Source organism: Pollachius pollachius, assembly GCF_949987615.1.
Source record: "Pollachius pollachius genome assembly, chromosome: 6".
NCBI classification, from domain to species: Eukaryota; Metazoa; Chordata; class Actinopteri; order Gadiformes; family Gadidae; genus Pollachius; species Pollachius pollachius.
Window position 1 is genome coordinate 26,587,232 of NC_136939.1, and position 11,761 is coordinate 26,598,992.

At 47.0% G+C, this 11,761-nt stretch overlaps 1 protein-coding gene across 2 annotated transcripts; it reads right to left on the reverse strand.

The window, feature by feature from the left end:
* Positions 1–350: 350 nt before the first annotated feature.
* Positions 351–9,271, reverse strand: LOC307077385 (gap junction alpha-1 protein-like). Of its 2 annotated transcripts, none has more exons than XM_079738796.1 (6): positions 9,053–9,271; positions 8,413–8,500; positions 5,270–5,515; positions 4,365–4,451; positions 3,603–3,698; positions 351–2,227 (listed from the first exon to the last, which is right to left on the reverse strand). In XM_079738796.1, exons 2-6 carry the CDS (start codon positions 8,479–8,481, stop codon positions 1,451–1,453), a joined length of 1,275 nt encoding a protein of 424 aa, XP_079594922.1. In that variant the 5' UTR covers positions 8,482–8,500; positions 9,053–9,271; the 3' UTR covers positions 351–1,450. The 2 variants fall into 2 exon arrangements, with proteins under 2 accessions (XP_079594922.1, XP_079594923.1); XM_079738797.1 differs by having other exon boundaries at positions 8,413–8,503.
* Positions 9,272–11,761: the final 2,490 nt, after the last annotated feature.

Genomic DNA, 11,761 nt, shown 5'->3' on the forward strand with positions numbered 1-11,761 from the left:
GTGAAGGTAACCTTGTTGACAACGTCTTTTGAGCTGTGATGAAACTACAATGTAATCCTGCAGTGAGACACAGGATAATTAATGTCATTCTGGAGACAAAGATTATAAAGTCGCCCCCTTTTGTGCAGAAGGAGATCCTGAAACGCCACTCATCTTTTTCTATAATTTCTAAATTCTGATTTAATGATCACCAAAGGTGGCATCACGTTGAGAGAATGAACAAACATAAAACGTATGAGAGATTTCTTTTTGCTTTGTTCATTTTTCAAGTTTGATTTACAATTATTATTCAAAGTTTGTCAGGATAGAAAATATATTCTTCAGCAAAATAAAAATACAGACAAATAAAACAATAAATACGTAATCTGTTCTAACAGTCATTCGCTCTATGAATCAATCTCTTAATAAACTAAAAAAATAACAAAGAACATTAAATATCTCTGGAACGTTGATCATACTTACTGGTAACACTTTGTAAAAATAGCGGAAAATGACTCCTTAAAAAAACTAAAAAATCTCTAAAACTACATTACAGAAAATACTGATATTCCAAAGACTCACACTGAGAAAGACATTTACTACATTTGTGGTGAGTGGTTTTGAAAACCATTCATCACTTAAGGCACAAAGGTTGCTGTAGGGAGGTTTTAAGAGATATGACTTAAGTCAGCTTTTAGAGCAGGAAACACACTTTTTTGAATATCTGTTTGGGTTTGACTGTCTGAGACAGTTTAGATTTTGATTCTTGCGCATTTCTGAGTGGATTCCATCGTTCAGGAAATCCTCAGACGTGCATCAGATGCAAAACTTCTCCGTGATGGAGAAATAATGGAAGAAGAAGAAGAAGAAGATCGTTGGTTTTGGTAGTTTGGTTTCAAAGTCTTGTTCTGTCTGCTCTTTTCTGCTCTCTCTTACCACGTCTAAAGCCCATTAACAAGCAGCTCAGAAAGTACAACATCAAAAACAAGACTTGAGTTCTTAAGGCATCGCTAAAGAGCAGTGGACACACAGTTCAAATACCTCCAGCAGATCGCCACGGCCGCTTCCCAGCAGAAACAATAGATCCAGGAAGCCAGCTCCTCCCATTGTTGGAGTCAATGGGTGGTGCTTCCTCCCATAGTGTCGGACATCTCAGTCCACGTAGCCGTGACAACAATGACTCGGATTGTTCCACAGGAAAGAAAAACGCTTCTTCACTCTCCGACAAGAACTTAAGTCTCGACTCGCCAGAACAAGCTAGCGCTGTCGTTTTGACGATGCATAGCAGCGCAGCGAACACTCCCCTTAACAACTTCTTGAGCTCCCTTAAGAGCCTCTCAAGCTCCCTCAAAGCGTCTCCAGCCTCCTTAAGAACGTCTCCAGCTCCCTTAAAAGAGTCTCAAGCTAAGCGTGTTGAAGAGTCCCTTAAAGCGTCTCCAGCATCCTCCTCGGTTCTCCTGCTCCCTCCCCCTCAAATGTCCAGGTCGTCGGTGCGGGCGCGGCTGGAGGCGCGGCTGCCGGGCCGCGGCTCCAGCCCCCGGAGGAGGTGTAGCTCCTTGGTCTCCACCTTGTCCGGCGGCAGCGGCTGGCCATGGGCGGGGCCTAGGAAGGCGGGGCCCAGGAAGGCAGGGCTGTTGCTGTTGCTGTTGCAGTCGCTGGCGTCGCCGCCGCCGGCCTTGTTGTTGTGGTTGTTGTTGTTGTTCTTGCCCGTACTGTGCTGGCTGCCGTGGCGACGGGGTGGGGAGCGGCCCAGCTGGTTCTGCTCCGTGCTGAAGTTGGTCCAGTTCTGTTCGCTGGCCGTCTTGTTGTAGTTGTTCACCGAGTGGCCCCTTACGACCGTCGCCGTGGCGTCCAGGTTGTAGACCGGGGCAGAGGGGGGGGGGCAGCCGTTGCAGTAGTGGTACGGCGCTCCTCCTCCTTCTCCCACTCCCCCCCCTCCTCCTCCTCCTCCTCCTCCTCCTCCTCCTCCTCCGGCCCCCGGCAGCAGGCGGAGGCGGGGGTGGAGCTGCTGGCCCTCAGAGGCCCTCATGGTGTCCTTGACCCACTTGAAGGTGACGTAGAAGAGTTCGATGAGGTTGAGCAGCAGCGATACGAGGGAGACCACCAGCATGAAGACGATGAAGATGGTCTTCTCGGTGGGCCGCGACAGGAAGCAGTCGGTGCGGTGGGGGCAGGGGTACGCCTCACACTCGTAGCGCGACGCCAGGCTGAAGCCGTAGATGTGCCACTGCAGCAGCAGGAAGCCCACCTACACACAGAGACACGCACACACACACACACACACACACGCACACACAGACACGCACACACACAGACACGCACACACAGACGCAAACACAGAGACACTCACACACACAGAGACACGCACACACAGACACAAACATAGAGACACGCACACACACACAGAGACACGCATACAGACACACACACACAGAGACACTCACACACACACACAGAGACACGCACACACACAGACAGAGACACACACACACGAGAGAGACACGCACACAGACACGCACACACAAACAGACACGCACACGCACAGAGAGAGACACGCACACAGACGCACACAGACAGACCTCTTAGGTTTGAAACCACCTGAGGGGTGCCCTTAGGAGCTGGAGCGGGTTGTACACACACAGATATGGATCCCTTTGACACATGGGTGTAGAGGCAGCATCAGCGCCAACGTGATCGGTGGATTCAGCAGACGTGAGGAAGAGACGAGAAACAAGTTTTCTTTGTCAAGTTTCTGAAATCGTTTCTAAGATTACTTCAAATGGTTCTGAACGATCTGAGCGAACGTAAAGCTTGTCTGCGTCCTATTGGATGTGAGGCGTGGACACCAGTCAGCTCTCTGAGGATTCTGGGGAGTCTGATGTCGCCAAGCGACGATCGAGCGATGCAGGCAGAAGATCGGAAACACCTGATCAGACTCAGGGCAGGACGATTTGGAACTCAACTCTAACGTAACGTCAGGTTATGAAAGTTGGGAGGTCGGTGTAGCTCAGACTGCTCCTGAGGGGTCGACTCTGCCATCGGTGTGTGAATGAGTGTGTTTGTATGAATAAAAGCGTCCGCTGAATGTGAATGTAAAGAGCGACGCTGGTCCGAGCTGTCCTACTGAGACGTTTGTGTGGAAAATGCTGCAAAGTAAACAGCAACTATCAGCAATTGAGCGGAACAACGTCTAATGCAGCGTCATGTGTGGTTAATTGTCTGTACTTTGTTTATCTACACATCTGGTTCCTGTTGGAGACTAATTAGCCACGGCCGAGGTTTTGCACTAGAGGATCCTGGGTTTGTGTTTACAAGCAACAGAGAAGACTCACAGTCGATGTGGCTGTGAGACCGCAGGTTTGGATTCAAAGGACTGAGACCTTAACGTGGCAAAGAGAGGGGTTTAAACCTCCTCAGTAACATGCATTTCTATTTAAAACCTCCTCCTAACATGTACGTCTATTTTAGACCACTTCGGTAACATGTACGTCGATGTAAAACCTCCTCAGTAACATGTATGTCTATTTAAACAATATTAGTTAGGGGCGTGCGACGTGTGTGTCATGGTGTGTGTCTTTGTGTGCCTGGTGTGTGTCATCCAGTGTGTGATGGTGTCCACGGACCTCGAAGAAGGACTTGAGCAGGATGCTGAAGATGTAGGTCCTGAGCAGAGCTCCTTTCATCTTCACCTTTCCGTTCTTCTCGATGCCGTACTTCATCTGAGGAGCCACAAAACACGTCAGGAGACTACATGACTAAACACTAACTAACTACTAACCAAGTAAGTACACTTACCACTAACTAACTAACCAAGTAAGGTCACTAAACACTAACTAAATAACTAACCAACTAAGGTCACTAAACACTAACTAAGCAAGAAAGGTCACTAAACACTAACTAACTACTAACCGAGTAAGGTCACCAAACACTAACTAACTACTAACCAAGTAAGGTCACTAAACACTAACTAAGCAAGAAAGGTCACTAAACACTAACTAACTACTAACCAAGTAAGGTCACTAAACACTAACTAACTACTAACCAAGTAAGGTCACTAAACACTAACTAACACCTAACCAAGTAAGGTCACTAAACACTAACTAACACCTAACCAAGTAAGGTCGCTAAACACTAACTAACTACAAACCAAGTAAGGTCACTAAACACTAACTAACTACAAACCAAGTAAGGTCACTAAACACTAACTACTAACCAAGTAAGGTCACTAAACACTAACTCACTACTAACCAAGTAAGGTCACTAAACACTAACTCACTACTAACCAAGTAAGGTCACTAAACACTAACTCACTACTAACCAAGTAAGGTCACTAAACACTAACTAACTACTAACCAAGTAAGGTCTGTGTCTGTCTGTGGTCTCACCTTCCTCAGCTCAAGCTTCCTCAGCGATCGCTCCACATCCTCTCCTTTGGTCTGAAGTTCTCTCAGCCGCTCCTCCTTCGCCTTTAGCTGCAGGGATCACGGCCACAAGGTCAGAGACACGCCCACAGGGTCAGAGACACGCCCACAAGGTCAGAGACACGCCCACAGGGTCAGAGACATGCCCACAAGGTCAGAGACACGTCCTAGGGGTCAGAGACATGGCCTCTTCTTGCCATTGTTTTAGGGGCCTGGCCTCTGGCCAGCGTTATTCAGTTTTATGCATTGTAACGACATTCCAATATATTTCAGAGCGATGTTATAAAGATGTTTCAGACAGAGTGTCTCTGTGATCAGATGTTTTGGGGCATTTAGGTCCATTCTATTCAAACGTCGTCATCGTCTTAGAGGGCGTGGCTTCAAGGCTGCGTGATTCCTTCACGTCATTGCAGAGCGAAGTTATGAAGATGTTTCAGACAGAGTGTCTCTGTGATCAGATGTTCGGGGGCGTTTAGGTCCATTCTATTCAAACGTAGGGATTATTAACCAGATTATTAAGGTTAGATAATCAAATCTGGACCTGCTCTGCAGATAAAGTGAATACAGAAGTTAACTCATTATTTAAAAACCTCTCATCCCAATTTCAAGGGCGATTATGATTATTTTATGGGGACCAGTTGTCCTCTGACCTACACATGATTCTGAAGTTTTGTTACTCTTTAAGGTCTGATGACAACTTTGTGTTTCATGCAAACTGCATGCAAAATAGAGTCCGGTGCCAGCAGCCATCCAGTTAATCATCAATAAATCATTCTTCTCCTCCATGTGGAGGAGGTGGAGGTAGATGAAGCCTTACCTTCTCCTCCTTGTGGAGGAGGTAGAGGAGGAGGAGGTAGATGACGCCTTACCTTTTCCTCCTTGTGGATGAGGTAGAAGATGTGGCAGAGGTAGAGCAGCGTTGGCGTGGAGACGAAGATGATCTGCAGGACCCAGAAGCGGGCGTGGCTGATAGGGAAGGAGCTGTCGTAGCAGACGTTCTCACAGCCCGGCTGGCCGGTGTTGCACTTGAAGGCAGACTGCTCGTCGCCCCACGCAGACTCCACCGCAGTACCGATGACCAGGATACGGAAGATGAAGAGGACGGAGAGCCATACCTAGAGGAGGAGAGGAGAGAGGAGGAGTTGGAGGAGGTTAGAGGAGGAGGAGAGCAACTTACCCTCCTAGCTCCTACCTAGCTAGGATCTTACCCTCCTAGCTCCTAGCTAGGATAGCATCTGATGGCGCATTTCCACCGGAGGGTGCGGTGTGGTTCGGGTCGCCTCAGTCCGGTAGTGAGGGGGTGGTATAGCCCAGCTCAGTTCCGCCGGCAGTACCCTTATGGTAGGCCGGATGTTGATCGCCGCGGCAGCTACTCAAACATCATGACATTATAGCAGTGCGACCCACCTCCTTGTTCGCCCAAGCTTAAGTTTAGCGCGACATGTCCATTGTACAGAATAATACCTTGGTACTGTTTGTTTGTTTTTATCCCCATGTCACCCGGAAGTGATGATTCTGTCTACCAATCAACGGAGTTGTGTGTAGCTCGAACTTGCCGGCACCCTTTCAGGCGTCTCAGTACCCCAACGGAGGAGTACTGCAAGACGAATGCGGCTCAGTCTGGGTCACGCCCACTTTTGGCGGTGGAAACGCGATCCGTCCCGCACCTTTGCGCACCAAACCGACCCGCACCCTCCGGTGGAAACGCGCCATTAACCTCATGGCTAGGATAGCATCTTACCCTCCCACCTCCTCCTAGCTCCTAGATAGGATAGCATCTTATCCCCCTAGCTCCTAGCTACGATAGCATCTTACCCTCCTAGATCCTCCTAGCTCCTAGCTAGGATAGCATCTTACCCTGCTATCTAGGAGAGCATAATACCCTCCTAGCTCTTAGCTAGGATAGCATCTTACCCTCCTAGCTAGGATAGCATCTTACCCTCCTAGCTCCTCCTAGCTCCTAGATAGAATAGCATATTTCCCTCCTAGCTCCTAGCCGGGATAGAATCTTACCCTCCTAGCTTCTAGCTATGAAAGCATCTTAGCCTCCTAGCTCCTAGCTAGGATAGCATATTAGCCTGCTAGCTCCTCCTAGCTCCTAATTAGGATAGCATCCTACCCTCCAAGCTCCTCCTAGCTCGTAGATGGAATAGCATCTTTCCCTCCTAGCTCCTAGCCAGGATAGCATCTTACCCTCCTAGCTCCTAGCCAGGATAGCATCTTACCCTCCTAGCTCCTAGATAGGAAAGCATCTTATCCTCCTAGCTCCTAGCTAGGATAACAAATTAGCCTTCTAGCTCCTCCTAGCTCCTAGATGGAATAGCATCTTACCCTCCTAGCCCCTAGCAATGATGGCATCTTACCCTCCTAGATCCTAGCTAGGAAAGAATCTTAGCCTCCTAGATCCTAGCTATGATAGCATCTTAGCCTCCTAGCTCCTAGATAGGATAGCATCTTAGCCTCCTAGCTCCGAGCTAGGATAGCGTCTTATCCTCCTAGATCCTCGTAGCTCCTAGATAGGATAGCATCATAGCCTCCTAGCTCCTATCTAGGATATTATCTTACCCTAGCTATCGGTGTTGTGTACGGGGAATTGGTTAACCTAGTGATGGTTAGCGTTGGCACTTGGTTTTGTGAACATCCTTACTGTACCGACAGAGATATATTGCTGTTTCTCTTTCTACAGACTAATGGACTTATTGTAACGCCCTGAATGTCAACTGAACATAACTGTGTTTTGTCTAATATTGATTCATCCCGATTCACATTCTGATTAACAACTGGACAGACAGCGAAGTAATCCTCCACTAATGAGAACAGTGCTCAGACCCGGATTTGATACAAGAATATACAACCGGTTTACTTCCTTATTATTCTGGAAGCTCCTGAGATGATGAGGTTGGTGTCCGACTCTGGACCCCTGAAGCTCCATGAAGCATGACCATCAAACAGTAAACGGACTGCATTTATACCACACCTTGCTAACCATTGGAGAGCACATTACAATATTGCCATTCACCCATTCACATCAAACCGGACCCAGACACCCCTCCACGAGGTCAGAGACCCAGACCACCTCCCCCTCTACGAGGTCAGAGACACAGACCTCCTCATCAGAGACCCAGACCTCCTCCTCCTCCACAAGGTCCGAGACCAAGACCTCCTCCTCAGAGACCCAGAGCTCCTTCTGAGCCGTGACAGTCAAAAAGACCTCCTCATCCTCCATGAGGAGGTGATGATCAGAGAGACCTCCTCACCCTCCCTGAGGAGATGATCAGAGAGACCTTCTCATCCTCCATGAGGAGGTGCTGATCAGAGAGATCTCCTCACCATATCGAGGTGATAGTCAAAGAGACCTCCTCCCCCTCCATGAGGAGGTGCTAGTCAGAGAGATCTCCTCACCATGAGGAGGTGCTGGTCAGAGAGATCTCCTCACCATGAGGAGGTGCTGGTCAGAGAGATCTCCTCACAATGAGGAGGCGTTGGTCAGAGAGACCTCCTACCCCTCTATGAGGAGGTGATAGTCAGAGAGACCTCCTCCCCATGAGGAGGTGCTGGTCAGAGAGTCGTCCTACCCCTCCTCGAGGAGGTGCTGGTCAGAGAGACCTCCTCACCATATCGAGGTGATAGTCAAAGAGACCTCCTCCCCCTCCATGAGGAGGTGCTGGTCAGAGAGACCTCCTCACCATATCGAGGTGATAGTCAAAGAGACCTCCTCCCCCTCCATGAGGAAGTGATGGTCAGAGAGACCTCCTCCCCCTCCTCAAGGAGGTGCTGGTCAGAGAGACCTCCTCACCTTATCGAGGTGATAGTCAAAGAGACCTCCTCCCCCTCCATGAGGAGGTGATGGTCAGAGAGACCTCCTCATCATGAGGAAGTGCTGGTCAGAGAGATCTCCTCCCCCTCCTCGAGGAGGTGCTGGTCAGAGAGACCACCTCACCATGAGGAGGTGCTGGTCAAAGAGACCTCCTCCCCCTCCATGAGGAGGTGCTGGTCAGAGAGACCTCCTCACCTTGCCTCCTGCCGTGGAGTAGGCCTGGACTTTGTCCAGCAGCTTCCCCAAAGCGCTCCAGTCTCCCATCAGGACCACAGCTCATAGACTACTGGGGGACACACACACACACACACACACACACAACCTCAGTTTAGAAACGACCTCAAGTTTCATATGCGACAAAAAAATCGGAAAAGTAAAAAGTCTAACATTTCTTCAGCGTGTAGATGACGTAATGAAGTAATGATGTCGAAAGGGTTAGGATCTTACATATCTTTATATCGTGTTCAGAGAGTTTAACTTCTGAAAAATGAAATTTGTTCCATAACCCTGTCCATTTCCTCTGAGTCAGCATTCAGTCATAAGTCATCTGGCATTAGGCTACTCAAGGGGCAAGGTCCCTTAAAGCCCCGTAAGTATTAAGGTACTTTAAACATAAAGCCCATAAGGGGTGTTAAATCATAGGAATCATAGCTGGCCATAAGATACATCCACACTAATCTGAAACACTTACATTAATTAGGCCTGTTTACAATTAATCAGAAACAGATGTTTATTCATATGTTCATTCCATGGGATTAAATATTCCTCTGGTCCAGTGTTAAGATCAGGGTTAAATTAAAGGTTAGGTAAGAATTAAGGTTTTAGGACGTCTTACCTGAGACAAAGAGAAGAGAGCAGTCCGCTGGAGATCAGAGAGTCGAGACGTTAGACTCTGGAGAGTCAAACTAAGTTTGCTGGTTCAGTTCCTCGGAGTTCATGTCAGGAAAAGAGTCGCGTTGTTAACATCTCTGCTGTGAATCGTCGGTAGGGGCAGAAAACATCTCGGGTTGAATAGTTATCCTCAGATTAGTGAACCGAACTCGAGTCAAAGTCTTCCTCCTGTTCCTCCACGTCCTCCTTCTCCTCTTACTAAACTTTTCACATCTCATATTTTCCATTGAGCGATGAGGAGGTCGTCGCTCCGCATCACGACGGACCGCCGGGTAGGGATGGCCCAAATAGGCGTTACAGGACAGAGGGCTGGACCTTCGGTTACACGGGTTAAGGCGAGGCGAAAGAGGGCGGGACATCCGTAAATGGACATCCGTTATGCTTGCATGTTTTTTTGGGATATTCATTTGTCAAATGAATATATGTGTATATTTATTCTCCTCGCAGTTGTTATCATTCTTGTTATGTTTTCTTTATCTCGCTCTGGGGACGGTACATGGCGTACAGCGTTAATGGGAGGTAAGAGGCCGGAAGATGCGTCGCGGTATACCGAGATAACGCCACAGTGTTGGATCATTTGGAGTGGCGTGACTCCAGATGTGAACGTTGTACGACGCTGCTCTCTGGTGGTCGGAAATAATAACGTCATCATTTTGACGCGGATATTGAAACCATTCATGTTTGCTTTAATGCGTTTTATAAAAAATAAAGTCTATGAGAACGGTCATATTATATTACATTTATTTACCAGGATTCGTTTATATTCTAAGTATTTGCTCAAACAACATTTATATATAAAGGCTGATAAGTATTTAAATGTATTTTCAGTTAGAAGATGGTTTTAACAAACAGCCTTTAACATATTCTAGCCAGGAAACCAGTTTGTGGAAACGGGGCATTGGTAATTTGGGGGATATCGAGGATCTTATAAACAGCGTGACACTCTGGGGATTGCAAAACTGTGTGCCCCGTGTGAGGCTCGAACTCACGACCTTCAGATTATGAGACTGACGCGCTGCCTACTGCGCCAACGAGGCAGCTGACCTCTTCAAATAGTCATGTAAATATGGTAGATCGCGCAAGGTCAATGTTATATAGCTTTAATTTCGACGAACAATATAACTACTCTTGAATAGGGTTTATAAAGTACGCAGTGTGTTAGCTCCCCCTAGCGTTCGGGCTGCAGAATGCAACCAATGAATACCTCCCAATTAGTGTTTATGGCCGTAAGCAGCTGCTCTGAACGCGGTATTAACAAACTAGAAGAGCAATTAAGGAGAAAACTGTTAAGAGACAAATCCATCTTTATTCTCGATCAACCTCAACAAATAATGATTAACGTATTACGAATCACAAATTTCAAAATAAAAGTGCAAAATGAGTACCATGTATTTATTTTTTACATATTTAGAGTTATCATCCGAATGAGGAGAATGGAGATATATTAAAAGTGTTCTTGATTCCCCCCTAAAAGATAAATACATCCTTAAGCTCTTCAACTTAGAACTGAAAACAAGTATTCAGTGTCAATGACATGTTGATCACAACGCCTCTGACCCTAGAGTTAGGGTTAGAGTTAGAGTTAGGGTTAGGGTTAGAGTTAACCCTAAGGGTTAGGTTAAACCCTAAGGGCGCACTCACACTAGGCCAGTTCAAAGTACTCAAGTACAGTTCAAATCTGTGGCCTGAGCACACTTCGGAGAGGTGTGCTCAGGCCACGGTACAGATGCTAATGAGCCAACACGCGCACACGCACAGCTACGCAACCTGAGCTGGATGACGTATAGTCCATGCGACCCTTCTTTCCCATCAAACAATAAACATGACGGCAAGCGGTTCACGTTGGTGCGATAGTGAAGTTGAGTTTTTGATCAAAAATACCCCGTTCGTCACGGCGCAGGCTTTCTTGGTTCACTGGAGAAGACGGGGCTGCGCATGTCTAGACCTCTTTAGAATAATTTGCACACTCCCGAATGTTTTTATTTTTTTTATAAATGAAGACACCCGCATGCAAGAATAAGTTCCAGACCTGCAAACTCCTCAGAGTAAAAAAGTGACAGTGTCAGCGGGAGGGGGGGGGGAATCATCGGATTTCAAGGACTGACGGGTGTTTCGAGATATACGGGAGCTACCCTGGGCGGGATTTAGCGTGAATATTCATTACGGAGGTTGTAGCACACAATACAATGGAAAGATTTCAAATGACAGACTTCGATGCAAAATGTAGCCCTTTATTATACAGAAATTTGCTGTTGGTGTATTCGCCTAGGACAACACCCTTACCAGATTATTTCTCTAAATAGCCCTATGTTGTTAGAATTTACTAACTTTATGCAAGGTGCAGTACTCGGCCCTAAAAATACAATATTATTGTAAATTATCACTTCAAAAAAGCGGTAGCTTTTGTTTTTGTTCCAAAAAGCATACCTCGAATTTAACACAGGATAGTTCCTTCAAATTAGGGCTGTACGGTATGGACCAAAATGTACATCGCGGTATGATTTGAGGCATAGACGGTAACGGTATTATATCACGGTGTGTTCATTTTATCTTCTAATTTCGATGCCTCTGAAGGGGTAAAATACTGGTAAGGCAGCAAAACTGCAGAAAAAAGTTAGTTACTTCCATCTCTGAAAAACACTAATGTTTAATA

Bases quoted from the DNA above. Each gene is read 5' to 3' on its own strand.
- LOC307077385 (XM_079738796.1), bottom strand. From the start codon at position 8,481: ATGGGAGACTGGAGCGCTTTGGGGAAGCTGCTGGACAAAGTCCAGGCC. The intron at 5,516-8,412 runs GTGAGGAGGTCT...CTCCTCCTCTAG, and splicing joins ACTCCACGGCAGGAGGCAAG to GTATGGCTCTCCGTCCTCTT. The intron at 3,699-4,364 runs GTGAGACCACAG...GTGGCTCCTCAG, and splicing joins GGAAGCTTGAGCTGAGGAAG to ATGAAGTACGGCATCGAGAA.